The sequence below is a fragment of the Pristis pectinata genome, chromosome 22, assembly GCF_009764475.1.
Source record: "Pristis pectinata isolate sPriPec2 chromosome 22, sPriPec2.1.pri, whole genome shotgun sequence".
Lineage (NCBI taxonomy): Eukaryota > Metazoa > Chordata > Chondrichthyes > Rhinopristiformes > Pristidae > Pristis > Pristis pectinata.
The window spans coordinates 34,537,117-34,551,380 of record NC_067426.1 but is presented as its reverse complement, the minus strand read 5'-3'; the positions used below and the strand labels follow the sequence as shown (position 1 = coordinate 34,551,380).

Genomic DNA, 14,264 nt, shown 5'->3' with positions numbered 1-14,264 from the left:
TGCTCCAGACACAAAACCAGAAGGCAGCGGTGGGCTTCCCAGTCCATGGACTTTATCCGTCACATATCTCCAAACTCTGATATTCACTGTTCTCCTTCCGTAGGGACAGCCTGGTGCTCCTGGAAGTGTGGGGCCACCTGGGCCAAAGGTAAGACTTGGCACAGCAATTGGATCAAAGGATGTTCGGGAGGTCTGAGGGGAGGTTAATGTTATGACCAGCTTGACTCCACTCTGTGGACCAAGGACGTGTAAGGGTGTTAAGGCTTTCTTCACCCAGTAGGTGGTTATAAGACTTTCACTGAAGGGCCCATTTTATACTTGAGGAAACTGTGCATTTCACCGGTGGCCAGTGATGAGGCTGGGTAATCTTGTCCTCGCCCTCCAGCAAGGCTGCTGTCACCGCAGGTTTGGACAGCTCATTGGGTGAGGATTCTCCACCCATACGGTGCAATAACCTGGCCTCTGCTCTCAGCAGTCATCGACAACTCCACAGTGTTGGGCTTCCGTGCAGAAGTGCACAGGCCACCGCTTGCTGCTGCTCAGTACTGCCACCCCACTGCAACGCCAGCTTAGCTCTCCATCGGCTCTGAATGCAACAGCCAGGTTTAAAGTCAATCGAAGGTCTTCAGCAGAGTGATGATGTGGGGCTTCAGGTGGGGGTCCAGCAATGCTCAGCATGGATGTGTTGGAGTAAATGAGGAAATTGTCTTCTTTACTGGTCAGAATGTTCTGGAAGAATTAAGTAATGGCTATGGTGAGAGTGTGGCTGAAGCCCCAGGCATTGTGGGAGACTTGGAGGAATCGTGTTAGCCTGGAGGCTGTTCACTTCCCCAGCCCCAAGTTCACAGCCGGCCTGCTGCTTGGTGTGGAGACAGAGTGGTCGTGTGCCTGGGCCATAATCTAGAGACCTGCATTGAAGAGCAGGTACAAGTCGTAATCCCTTCAAAACAGCTGGTGGTGCATTTTCATGTCACTAAAGAAAACCTGGAATGGAAAGCCAGTGTTAAGGTTGACCACGAAACTGCTGGACTGACGTAAATCCCAACCAGCCTCGGTAACTTCCTCCAGGGGAAAATAGCTGCCCTCCTGACCCTGTCCTGCCCTCCTGACGCACAGCAATGTGGATGGCTCTTTATCATCCCCACTGAGGCGACCTCATGGGTCACTCAGTTCAGAGGACAGTTGGGGTGGATAATACCTCCTGCCCAGCAACATCCATGTCCCATCAGAGAATAAATAAATGCAATCAGGGTGCAGCTATGGGTGGCTTCAATCTACATATAGATTCAGCAAACCAAGTCAACAACAATACTGTAAAGGAGGAATGCCTTGTGATGTTTTTTGGGGCAAAATGTTGAGGAACTGACTAGAGAATGAGCCATCCTTGGCCGGATAATGAGAAAGGATTAATTAACAGACTTGCACAGGGTCCCTTGGGAAGAGTGGCCAGAACTTTCTTCAGTAAGATGGAGAGTGAGAGACTTGGTTCCCAGATTAGGGTCCTGCGTCGACATAAAGTTGGTATATAAAGTGATAGATTGGGGAATATTGCTTAAAGTGTTGATGTGGAGAGGCAATGGCCAGTGTTCACAGAGCACGTGCATGAATTATAACAGTGGGTCATTGCTGTTTGGTGCAAAAATAGTTTAGAATTCAGCAAGGGAGGAGGAGGATTAAGAATAGAGTATGGGAGTAAGTTTTCAGGGAACAGAAAAACTGACTGTAACGGCTTCTCTGGGTGTGTGGAGAGGAAAGGATCAGCGAAGAAACCGAGGAACTTCTCATGGGGGACAAGGAAATGGTGGGACAATCAATTTCGTACTTTGCCTTCACGGAGGAGGATACGAATAACCTGCCAGAAATGTTGAGGAACACAGCGTCTAGTGAGAGGGAGGAACTAAATAGAGGAACTAACACCATTAGTTGGGAATGCGGTTCTGGAAATTAATGAGATGAAAGGATGATAACTCCCCAGGCCTGATAACTTACACCCCTGAGTACTTAAAGGAGCGGCCATATAGATAGTAGGTTCATCAGTAGTCATTCTCAAACATAAGCAGTTAGTCAACACATGGGATTGGGGTAATATTCTAACATTGACAGGGAGCTGGTTGGCCAACAGGGAAGAAAAAATAGGAACAAATGGGTCTTTATCCAAGTGGCAGGCAGTGCCGAGTGGGGTGCCACAGCGATCGGTGCTGGGACCCCAGCGATTTATGATGTATGTTGGAGGTCTGTGGATGACACAAAGTTCGGTGGGAGGGTGAGCGGTGAGGAGGATGCAGAGAGGCTTCAGAGGGATTTGGACAGGTTTAGCGAGTGAGCAGATACTTGGCAGATGTAGTACAATATAGATAACTGTAAAGTTGTCCACTTTGGTGGTAATAACAGGAAGGCAGATTATTATCTGAATGGTGATTGAGAAAGGGGGAACGAGATCAGAATCAGGTTTATCATCACTGACATTTGTCGTGACATTTGTTGCTTTGCCGCAACAGTACAGTGCAAGACATAAGAACTACTGTAAGTTACAAAAAAGATAAATAAAACAGTGCAAAAGAGGAATAACAAGGTTCATGGACCGTTCAGAAATCTGATGGCGGAGGGGAAGAAGCTGCCCCTGAAACATTGAGTGTGGGTCTTCAGGCTGCTGGTGGTAGTGACGGGATCTGGGGTGTCTCTGCCTACCAGTTGCTGAAAGTGAGCATGCAGGTGCTGTGGGCAATTAAGAAGGCAAATGGTATCGTGGCCTTCATCGTGAGAGGATTCAGTGCAGGAACAGGGATGTTCTGCTGCAATTCGATAGGGCCTTGGTGAGACCGCACCTTGAGTACTGTGTGCAGTTTCAGTCTTCTTATGTGAGGAGGGATGTTCTTGCTGTGAAGGGAGTTCAGTGATTCCCAGAATGGTAGGCTTGATGTGTGAAGCCAGACTGGGTCAATTAGGCTTCTACTTCCCCGAGTTTAGAAGATTGGGAGGTCACCTACAACATTCTAATGGACTGGACAGATTAGATGCAGGATGCCTGGAGAGTCCAGGATCAGCGGTCGCAGTCTGAAGGAAAGGGATAAGCCATTTGGGACTGGGATGAGGAGAAATCCGTCCACCCAGAGAGTGGTGAACCCATGGAATTCGCTACACGGAGAGACAATTGAAGCCAAATCATGAAATATATTCAGGAAGGAGTTAGATCCAGTACTTGGGGCTGGAGGGATTGAGGGATACAGGGAGAAAGCAGGAACAGAATTTGACTAATCAGCCGTGATCCTGTTGAACAGCAGAGCAGGCCTCTGAACGGCCAAATGGCCTTCTCCTGCTTCTGTTGTGCAGCTTTGCAATCACTGACTTTGAATCACAGCTAATTTTTGGGAAGTTGGAGGTCCAGTTAGTCCGATTCTGATGGTTATGCTAAGAAATTGGGAGGAAGATCTCACTGTGCATCAGCTAAGGGATATTTGGTATCTACCCAAACAAGTAGCTTTCATCATCTGGTTGGAGGACAGGGACCAATGTGTTGTGGTGATAGCTTAGATCATGAACAGCACACACTGCCTCCTATCGTGTTGGGAAATTCACTAGGGAATGAATTGCTAATACCTTCCCCGTGCCTTCTCTCCAAAGGGTGAGCCAGGAAGACCAGGAGCGAAGGGGGCCCAGGGCGAGAGAGGAATGCCCGGCATCTCCATTGGTTCAGGCAAGAGCAGCGGGATGGGACTTCCCGGACCTCCTGGGTCGCCTGGTGCTCGGGGAGAACGAGGATTACCCGGATCCCCAGGACCTGCCGGTGCTCCAGGAATCCCAGGAACACCAGGAACAGGGGTAAGGAGTGCGCTGCGCCTCGTCACTGATCGGTGAAGTGTATTTGGTGAAGAAGCTGCAACTACTCTTTCAGGAGACGGGAGCTATCCTGTGCGCAGTGCAACGTGTCACAGGCCCAGCTCTCCCCACTGTTCACCCCAGGTCCTTGTCTCACCCTCACCGGAAACTCTCCATTCTCAAGGAAAGGCTGCTCCCGTTGGTTCCTGATCTGGAGATCCAGCAGGGTTTTCTGCAGTGCTCCGTGGTAACACTATAGAACATAGAACACTACAGCAGAGTACAGGCCCTTTGGCCCACAATGTTGTGCCTACATTTTATCCTGCTCTAAGATCTATCTAACCCTTCCCTCCCACATAGCCCCCACAGTCTGAGAAGTCCTTATTCCCAGATACTGTGTTTACCTTGACTTGATAGAGGTGTACAAGATGATAAGAGGCATAGATGGAGTGGACAGTCAGAGACTATTTCCCAGGGCGACAATGGCTAACACAAGGGGACATAATTTTAAGGTGATTGCAGGAAGGTACAAGGGGGATGTCAGGGGTAAGTTTTTTACACAGAGAGTGGTGGGTGCGTGGAACGCACTGACGACAGAGGTTGTGGGGGCAGATACATTAGGGACATTTAAGAGACTCTTAGATAGAAAAATAGGGGGCTATGTGGGAGGGAAGGGTTAGATAGATCTTTGAGCAGGATCAAATGTCGGCACAACATTGTGGGCCGAAGGGCCTGTACTCTGCTGTAGTGTTCTATGTTCTATAGTGTCACCACGGAGCACAGAAAACCCTGCTGGATCTCCAGATCAGGAACCAACAGGCGCGGTCTTTCCGGGGCATGGGTGTCACAGGGAGGACCATACAAACAGCCGCTCACGTCTCCTCCGACATCTGTGTCGAACGTGGCTCACCTCTATCTTGATTTCACTTCTCCAGTCCCAGAACCTCAAATACCCTCCCCAAAAACCTGTCATCTTTCATCATTTCAGTGACCTCCAGCAACCAGTCTCTCGGAGGGAGAGCTCTCAGAAATACCAGCAGCGCCCTTCTGCATATTCCGTGCAATGTTTGGGTGACTTCAAATGCACGGACACTGAATTGTATCCTCCAGCTGTTGGCCCAGGTAAAAGAGCCAAGGTCCCAACACTTGGAACTCCACTTGTTGACCCCTCCTACTCACCAACAGTCTCACACAGATTACTATTGTTTACCAGGACTTGACTTCTCAACAGCTGCCAGTCTGAAGGCTGTCACAGCCCCCAGACACAGCACTCTGCCTGCTCACCTCAGCTCCACCCTGAAGCTTCAATAAAATCCAAGTAAACTATATCCACTGTAGCCACTGATACTGTAAAAAGGCAAAAGTATCTCTTTTCCCATGTGCGGGAGCATTATCCTCTGCAAGAGAATTTTAGGCCTCCCAATACAGTCACCTTGTGCTGCTGTCTTTGTATGTCCAGAGGCTGAGTGATTATATGCTCACTGAATCACAAATAATTTACAACACAGTTTATGTGTCTATTAAGATCAAAGGACTGTCCAATCCACTCCCAGGTTGCAGGACAAAGTGCAGGTCACTGCTGTTTGAGAATGCTGTCTGTGTAATGTGTGGCAAAGCCACAGGCCTGGGTTTTCTAACCAGGGTACCATTCTGTTACGTAGTTCACAGCATTTTCAACAGCAGTCCTTTAGCTGGGTCCGTCATCAATCAAGGGCCATGCGCTGAAACTAACACAGAGGTCTCATTCCTTCCAACAGGCTGAAGCTGTTAACTTTGATGAGATCAAGAGGTTAATAAGACAGGAAGTTACGAAAATCTTTGACCGTAAGTATGTACTTACTTGCTTACAATGACACAGGAGGCCATTTGGCCTATAGGTCTGTGCCAGCTCCCCGGGGGAGCAAACACATCAGTCCCATTTACCCCAATCTTTATTTCCCTGTTCCTTTCCACCCTCTCACGTGTGCATCAACTCCCCTTCGATTTTTCTCCCACTTACTTACCCCAGGGCAGTATACGGTGGCCAATTAACTTACCCCAGGGCAGTATACGGTGGCCAATTAACTTACCCCAGGGCAGTATACGGTGGCCAATTAACTTACCCCAGGGCAGTATACAGTGGCCAATTAACTTACCAGTCCATTTCTGGGATGTGGGAGGAAACGAGAAACCCATGGGTTCACAGGGAGAATGTGCAAAATCCACACAGACAGCGGCAGAGGTCAGGATCGAACCCAGGTCGCTGGAGTTCTGAGGCAAGCCTTATCCTTTCTGTTCCTTCACCTCCTTCAGTTCCAGACTCTCAACGGGGCAGGTCAACAGTCAGCCTCTTCACCAGATAAAGGTCCATATGTCCCGAAAGGAATTGACAGGGTGACATAACACACAATGCTTCCCAAGTTCCTGGTCTCACCTCTGAGGTGGGTACAAGCCAGGTACCCCCTTCCCTGCTGGTGGAGGAGAGCCGGATGCACCTTCCCATTTCCCAACTTCACCATTCACCCCTCACCCTGCCAGAGAAGATCCGGGCATTTGCTCCCCTCTCTCTCCCCTCTCCCACCCCTCGCCTCACCCTGCTGGTCTGGAATGGGCACTCCCTCCCTCCCTCCACCCACAGAGGAGGAGGGCAGATGCACTGCCCCCAGGCAACAGCCTTCCTCTCACGGGCAGAGTCGTGGCCATCTCTGGGTTCACTCACCCCCTTGCCGTGGGCAGGCAGGTGGACGGGACGGTTAGCTGCTGGCATTTCAGTGGCAGCCATTCACTCTGCCTCTGACCTGCAGGAGGTTGCTTAGCTCAGCAGTAAGCTCAAAGGACTATATTTTGCTTTACTACCGCTGAAAAGGTGTCGTCATCCTATTGCTGGACATGAAGACCGCATACAAATCACGATCTTCAGGTTGGCTGAGAGCATTGCTGGCTCTCCCTGTCCAAGGCAGTGCTGTGTCAGCTCCAGCACATGCCTTCTGTTGAATGGTTACAAGTTCTTGTAGAACGTAGAACAGTACAGCACCGGAACAGGCCCCTCGGCCCACCATGTCTGTGCTGACCATGATACCACATTAAACTGACTGCATCTGTCTGCACATGTTCCACCTCCCTCCACTCCCTGCATGTTCATGAGTCTAATGCCTCTTAAACTCCGCTGTCGTGACTGCTTCCACCACCACCCCTGGCAGCCCGTTCCAAGCACCCACCACTCCTTTAACCTTCCCCCCTCACCTTAAAGCGACGTCCTCTAGTATTTGACTTTTCTGCTCTGGGAAATAGACTGATTCTCTACTCTATCTGTGCCCCCCATAAACTTATAAACCTCTCCGGTCTCCCCTCAGCCTCTGACGCTCCAAGGAAATTTATCCAAGTTTGTCCAACCTCTCCTTATAGCAAATACTCTCTAATCCAGGCAACATCCCGGTGAACCTCTTCTGCACCCCCTCCAAAGCCTCCACGTCCTTCCTGTAATGGGATGAACAGAACTACACACAATTCTCTAAAGGTAGCCCAACCAAGGTTTTATACGGCTGCAACGTGGCTTCCTGACTCTCGTACTCAGTACCCTGACAGATGAGGTCAACCATGCCATACGCCTTCTTTACAAACCTTTGATTCGCCTCTTTTAGGGAGCTATGGACTTGGACCTCAAGAACCCCTTGTATGTCAATGTTCCTCAGGGTCCTGCCAGTTACTGTGTACTTTCCTCTTACATTTGACATCCTAAAATGCAGCAGCTCACACTTGCCCAGATTAAACTCCATCTGCCATTTCTCCACCCATATCGGTAACTGATCTATATTCTGCTGTATCCTTTAATGGCCCTCTACATCCACAATGCCAGCAATCTTTGTGTCATCTGCAAACTTACTAACCCATTCATCCACATTTTCACCCAAGTCATACATTATTATATATTACCAACAACTGAGGCCCCAGTACAGACCCTTGTGGGACACCACTGGTCACGGACCTCCAGCCAGAATGACACCCCTCCACCACTACCTCTGCCTTCTATGGGCAAGCCAATTCTGAATCCAATCTACCAAGTCACCATGGATCCCACGCATCTTAATCTTCTAGATCAACCTACCACAGGGGACCGTGTCAAATGCCTTCCTATAGTCCATGCAGACAGCATCCACTCCCTAATCCTCAGCCATCACCTTCGTCACATCCTCAAAAATCCCGATCAAGTTTGTAAGACAAGACCTGCCCTGCACAAAGACTGTCCCTAATAAGGCTATGCTTTTCCAAATGTGACTAAATCCCATCCTTCCCTGACAGTGAGGCCCACTGGTCTATAATTTCCTGGATTATCCCTAAAACAAATTCTGAAATCCCTAAAATTTATTCTGAAACGAAGGAACAACACTGGCTACTCTCCGGGCCTCCATGACCTTGCCTGTGGCTGGAGAGCATACAGTACAAAGATCTTTGTCGAGGCCCCAGCAATCTCCTCTGTTTTCCCTCTCAATAACCTGGGAGAGATCACATCAGGCCCTGAGGATCTATCCACCTTAATTTTCTTCAATAGACTCAAAATCACATCCTTCTTGAACTCAAAATGCCCTAGGTTATTAGCATACCCCTCAATGGAAAGTGCACATCAGCAGATCGCTCCCATACTCCAGCAGAGTGCTGGCAGATGGAAAAGAATCCATCTCCTGCAAGAGCAGAGACATAGAGACATCCCCCTTATACTTACCCTCCACTACCCATTCCCAACTCCCCCCCCCCCCCCTCCCCGCCGCTCAAATTGTTCAGGGAGCCAATGCCTGTGAATCGGGCTCTGTCACTGGGCCAACTCCTGGTCTGGGGACTGAAGCACTGCTGGAGCAGTCTGGGCACCAGCAGATCGTTGCTTTGTTGTCCACCCCATCCCCCGAGAGGTCTCCTGATGTGCAGGTTCAGTACGTCGATGTACCCCATTCCAGGGCACAAACTCACCTCCCACTGCAACCTCTCAGACAGCTCACTCACCATCTCCATTGCCAGCCCAGACTAGCCCCTTCAGTCGATCCTGGGCTGCCATCTGAAGCCAGTCCACCTTGGGCAAGGACTTCTTGTGGGTCATCAAGGGTGTGGGCTGGGAGTGAACGAGGATGGGAATGAGGAATCCCACAGCAGTCTGTGATACCGAGCTTGGTCATCAAAACCAGGTGGTGAAATGGGAAAGACACCAAGGTATGTTACTTTACTGAAAAAAAACTTTTAATGTATTATTTATGTTCTGTCATAAATGATTCAGAAACATTAGGATTGTTGAAATGAAGTCTCACCATTCATTGTGCAGAGATAAGTGACTCCGGTGTGGCAGCTGCTGGCATTTCTGCAGACCACGCTCAGCCAGTTTCCAACCACTGTTGTTTCAATACTTCAGCCATGCTGAGTGATGTGCTGTATGTCAGGAGTGTGACTATAATGGTTCAAATAGCTGACGGGTCACTCAGCTTAGACGAATCCACCTTTTGAAGCGAGACGTTCAGTGCAGTGCAGCTGAACAGTGGTGAGCCATTTCACCTCACCCTCCACTGCCAGCACCTGATGTCCTTGACACATGGGTGTGGGGTAGAATTTGCAGTGAGTTGTTGGAACAGTGGAGAAATAAAATGGGATTAGTGGGTGTTCAATGGCCGGTGTGGACTCGATAGGCCGAAGGGACTGTTTCCGTGCTGGATGACTCTATGACCACGTTCCTATCATTTGTTGGTGGGGACCCGACGTTCCTGCAGTGGGCAGTGTGTCAGGAAAGCCGACTGCAGCTCACTCAATGCCCCGTTGTCTGTTTTGCAGAGAGAATGGCCTACTACCTCGCGAGCTTGCGTTCCTCGTCAGACGCCGCCAGCCCAGGAAGGCCAGGACCCCCTGGAAAAATCGGACCCCCTGGGCACCCGGGCCAGCCAGGGCAGCCTGGGCTGCCAGGACAGATGGGAAGAGACGGACGGCCAGGCTTACCAGGACCCAAAGGTAGCGTTGCTGCACACCGTGGGGCACGGTCACTGCTGTACCCGCAGGAGGAGGGGGCTGCATTAACATCAAAGCGAGCAGCGGAGATCAGGGCAGCACAGCGGCGCAGCGGGTGGAGCCGCTGTCCCACAGCTCCAACGTCCCAGGTTCGATCCTGACCTCCGGTGCTGCCGGTGTGGAGCTCGCACCTTCTCTCTGCAGACACGTGCTCTGGGTGCTCTGCTTTCTGTCCCGCCTGCCAACACCATGCAGGTTGGTCAGTTCATTGGCCATTGTCAACTGTCCCCAGTGTGCAGGGGAGTCTTCGAATCTGGGGGGTGGGGGGAGTTGATGGGAATATAGCGGGAATAAAATGGGACGAGTGAAGGATTGGTGCGAATGAGTGCTTGATGGTTGGCGTGTGCCTGATGGGCTGAATGGCCTGCTTTCACTCTCTGTGACTGAGCTGCATGCTGCCTAGGGTCGGTCCCAGGGCTGAGACTGCATGCCTGGGTTTTCCCTCTGCTTCCTTGCTTTCACCCATATAGTCCCTCCCCGTCTCACAGCCCCTGGCTCAACCTCTCTGCCTGTTGTCTCTGCCGTAGGATGGAGGGGAAGCACAACAGTACAGCCCTGTGCTGCCGAAGCAGAACTGTCAGCCTGGAGGGTGGGACAACTCTTCCTAACGTGCTCCACCTCCTTGCCACTGAGCCGCCACAGCTGGGCCGAGGTCCAGAAGATGCAGTGGGCCATCCCCTGGGACTGGACACCGTTCCCGTTTCTGTCCTCCACCACGCGAGCTGTATGGAACGGTAGAGGCAGAAGGAGAAGACGGGATGGGCGCCACTTTCCCAAAGACTGACCAAAGCCTCTCATTCAGGGCCAGAAACTCTGCCCCTTGGTCCTCAATTAAAAGACAGGTTGTCCACACATCTTAGAGGGTGCAAAGGTGTCCGAGGGACAACAACCCCAGCCATCATCTTTACACAGGCAACTTCTGTCACATTAACCTTATTTTTTGAGATCACAGGAATGGCTGCTGCTGCCGATCTGTGGGAGTGTCCCCAGACTGAGTGACCGTGGGGTCCAGGAGCCACACCCGGCCCCACCTGAAATGTTTACAGTAAATGACTGGGAGAGGGGAGGGGGATTGGGTGGTGATGTTAATAGACTCCAGTGGTGGCTCTTCACCTGGGGGAGGGCTCGTCACCACGGGACAGCTGGAAGGGTTTTAACCAAACTTCCTTCAGCCGGGCAGTCCAGCTGATCGGTGCCAGTCAGGAAAGGGAGTTAACTTATGTTCATAGAACATAGAGCACTACAGCACAGTACAGGCCCTTCGGACCACAATGTTGTGCCGACATCTTATCCTGCTCTAAGATCTATCTAACCCTTCCCTCCCACATAGCCCCCCATTTTTCTATCATTCATGTGTCTATCTAAGAGTCTCTTAAATGTCCCTAATGTATCTGCCTCCACAACCTCTGCCGGCAGTGCGTTCCACGTACCCACCACTCCCTGCGTAAAAAAGCTTACCCCTGACATCCCCCTTATACATGCCTCCAATCACCTTAAAATTATGTCCCCTCGTGTTAGCCATTGTCGCCCTGGGAAAAAGTCTTTGACTGTCCACTCGATCGATGCCTCTTATCATCTTGTGCACCTCTGTCAAGTCACCTCTCATCCTCCTTCTCTCCAAACAGAAAAGCCCGAGCTCGCTCAACCTATCAACTTGAAAGTCACAGTGGAACCTCCCTGGAGAAGTGGCAGCCCCTCCCCAGCCATCTCCACCTTCTTCAGCCCATCCCAACAGAACCCCTCGACCCAGCCACCAACCTTGGACAAAAGACGGACCTCTCACTTAACAAAAGTGGAGTCCCCATCCCGCCCTCCTCCCACCAGCAAACGTTGTTCGAAGGCAGCCCTCAGCTCCATCTCCAACGGATTGTGTGGCAGTAGCTCCACACACTGATACATCATAGGTGCAGTGAATCAATCAAACCGTGGTGTCCCTGTCCTGGGAGTGTGTGGTGGGACAACGTAATGGGGGCTCTACTCTGTATCTCACCCGTTCTGTCCCTGCCTTGGACTTTGATGGGACAGTGAAGAGGGAGCTTTACTCTGTATCTAACGTGTACTGTCTCTGCCCTGAGAATGTCTGAAGAATAATCACTTACTAAACGCGAGGAAGTGAAAGGTTACTGGGGATTGGGGAATAGGTGCGAATGTGGAGATCAGTCTTGGTGTCATTGAATGGTGGGGTTGGTTCACGGAACTGATGACCGAGCCCAGTCCCAATTTGTGTGTGGGTATGTAACTCGATTTCCTCACTTCTGTAGAACTTGTTTGGATCATTTAAATGTGAGTCCTTTTAAGCCTTTGAAATTTCTGTTTTACATCAGGTCCGAGTGGTCCGAAGGGGAATCAAGGTGATAAAGGCATGGGTCACGTGGGAGAGCCTGGTTCACCTGGGCCACAGGGTGAGCCACACATTGTACTCTCAACTTAACCTCTGCTGGTCTCTGTATCTAAACACGGTCACTGGTTCCCAGCCTTACCCGAGCAACACAATCACATTTATTGAAATTAACACGAGCCATGTCATCGGTTTCTGGTGGATCGGGCCACTGAGTTGGGAGCAGCTGGACTCACATCCTTATTCGTGAATCTTGGCACCAGACACAGCTCCTGGTCACTGTAATTAGCAGGGATGAGACAGTCACAATGAGGATCAGTGTGTCTCTGCAGGCATTTTCAGGGGGGCAAAATAGGACCAGTGTGTCCATACAGCCATCTACAGAGGAGTGAATCAGCACCAGTGTGTCCATACAGACATCTACAGGGGGGTGAATCAGCACCAGTATGTCCTTATAGACACGTACAGCAGAGTGGATCAGGACCGGTGTGTCCATGCAGACATGTACAGGAGAGTGGATCAGGACCAGTGTGTTCATGCGAACATGTACAGGGGAGTGGATCGGGACCAGCGTCTCTCTCTCTCTCTCTCTGGGCATCGACAGTGGTATAAATAACCACACTGACAATGAATTCCAGCACATTGGAAGGTCATTCAGCCTGTCGAGCCTGCACCAGCTCTGTGTGAGACCAATCCATCTTGTCTCATGCACAGCCTTCTCTCCATAATGCTGCAAATTCTTTCCTTATGGATACTTAGCTGGTTCCCTTTTGGACACCACATGGAGTCTGCCTCCACAACGGCCCTGGTAGTGCATTGCAGACCCTTCCCAGTCCCTGGAGTTGATCTTCGTGAATAATCTCAGCTGCTTTGCCCTGAGCCTCCACATCTCCCACCCCCTACATCTCGTACCTCATGGGCAATCAGCAGGTCACAAAGCCTCTGCTGGCTGGGCGTCCCCACACAGTTTGACATGCCCTGTCAGAGTTCCGTGATTTAGGATTGGTCCTCTTCATCTCTGTCAGCCTCCAGCCCTCTGGTTTCTGACATCTCCAGTGGTTTGTGGATTTCTGTTTCTTTTGTTCGTTGATCTGAAGTTTGAAGTAATCGATGAGAGTGTTCAATTTCTTGCCTTTTCCTCGCAGGTCCACCTGGACTCCCAGGATACGGAAAAATTGGCCCACCAGGTCCTGCCGGCCAACAGGGCATCCCAGGCATTCCAGGACCACCAGGTCTCCAAGGACCCACTGGAAAAGATGGCCGTTGCTTGCCATCACACTGCGCCATGCAAATGCCAGAGCCTTATAATGCCAAGAATTCGAAAGGACCATCTTCCTGGATGAATTAATAAAGACTATACATTTGCTATCATTTTTCTGGAATGGAGGGTGGGAGAGGATGGGTGGCAGTTTTGGCATTTTCCCTTGATCATTTCTTTTGGATGAACAACATGGGCACCTGCTTAAAATAAGCCCGTGCAGAGGATTATCCACGGTGTTATTTAAATAGTTTGGGAGGACATCTGAGTGTTTCCAGCCTGTAGCAGATTTTAACTTTCTGTGACTCTTGTGGCACTGTGAAAGGTGCTTTCTGGGCCCCACTCAATGGAGAGGCTGGTATCACCTTGCCTTTGGCAGCTGAGCACCATTACTGCCAAAGGCTACCTGTTTCTGGCTGGATGTGTGCTGGGTGGTTTTGTCACATGACTTCCATAGTCCCGCCCCTTGCTCCCATCATTGGTGCTCAACACATCAATCCTCATGACAGCTCATCTTTCCTCAACCAATCAGAAATCAAACAGACTCTTTGGTGTGTGCTTGGATAATTCCAGGTGGATCTTTCCCCATCATGTTTATAAACAAATATGTTCAAAGAAATAAAGATAGTTTGATTTTTCTCCTGGAAGGAAATTAATCTACAATGGCTGGAATCTCCAGGGCGGTTCTCAGGGTTAGCAGCACCAGCTGCAACACTGCCGTTGGCTGTTTCTATGGCTGCAGGGGATGGGACAGGCGCCAGCGCCCGGTTTCCCATCACCCTCCAGCACCTGCTGCCAGAATTAGCGTCCAGGCATCTGTCGCTACTGTCATAG

At 50.5% G+C, this 14,264-nt stretch overlaps 1 protein-coding gene across 2 annotated transcripts in view; it reads left to right on the top strand.

Moving 5' to 3' along the window:
- col16a1 (collagen, type XVI, alpha 1) overlaps window positions 1-14,052 on the top strand; it is a 212,184-nt gene extending 198,132 nt beyond the window's left edge. For both annotated transcript variants that reach the window (XM_052036512.1, XM_052036513.1), the window contains exons 63-68: window positions 104-148; window positions 3,622-3,819; window positions 5,574-5,640; window positions 9,604-9,777; window positions 12,159-12,236; window positions 13,318-14,052. In XM_052036512.1, the coding sequence (XP_051892472.1) occupies window positions 104-148; window positions 3,622-3,819; window positions 5,574-5,640; window positions 9,604-9,777; window positions 12,159-12,236; window positions 13,318-13,520 (765 nt within the window). In that variant the 3' untranslated portion in view covers window positions 13,521-14,052. The remainder of the gene's footprint in view (window positions 1-103; window positions 149-3,621; window positions 3,820-5,573; window positions 5,641-9,603; window positions 9,778-12,158; window positions 12,237-13,317) is intronic.
- Window positions 14,053-14,264: the final 212 nt, after the last annotated feature.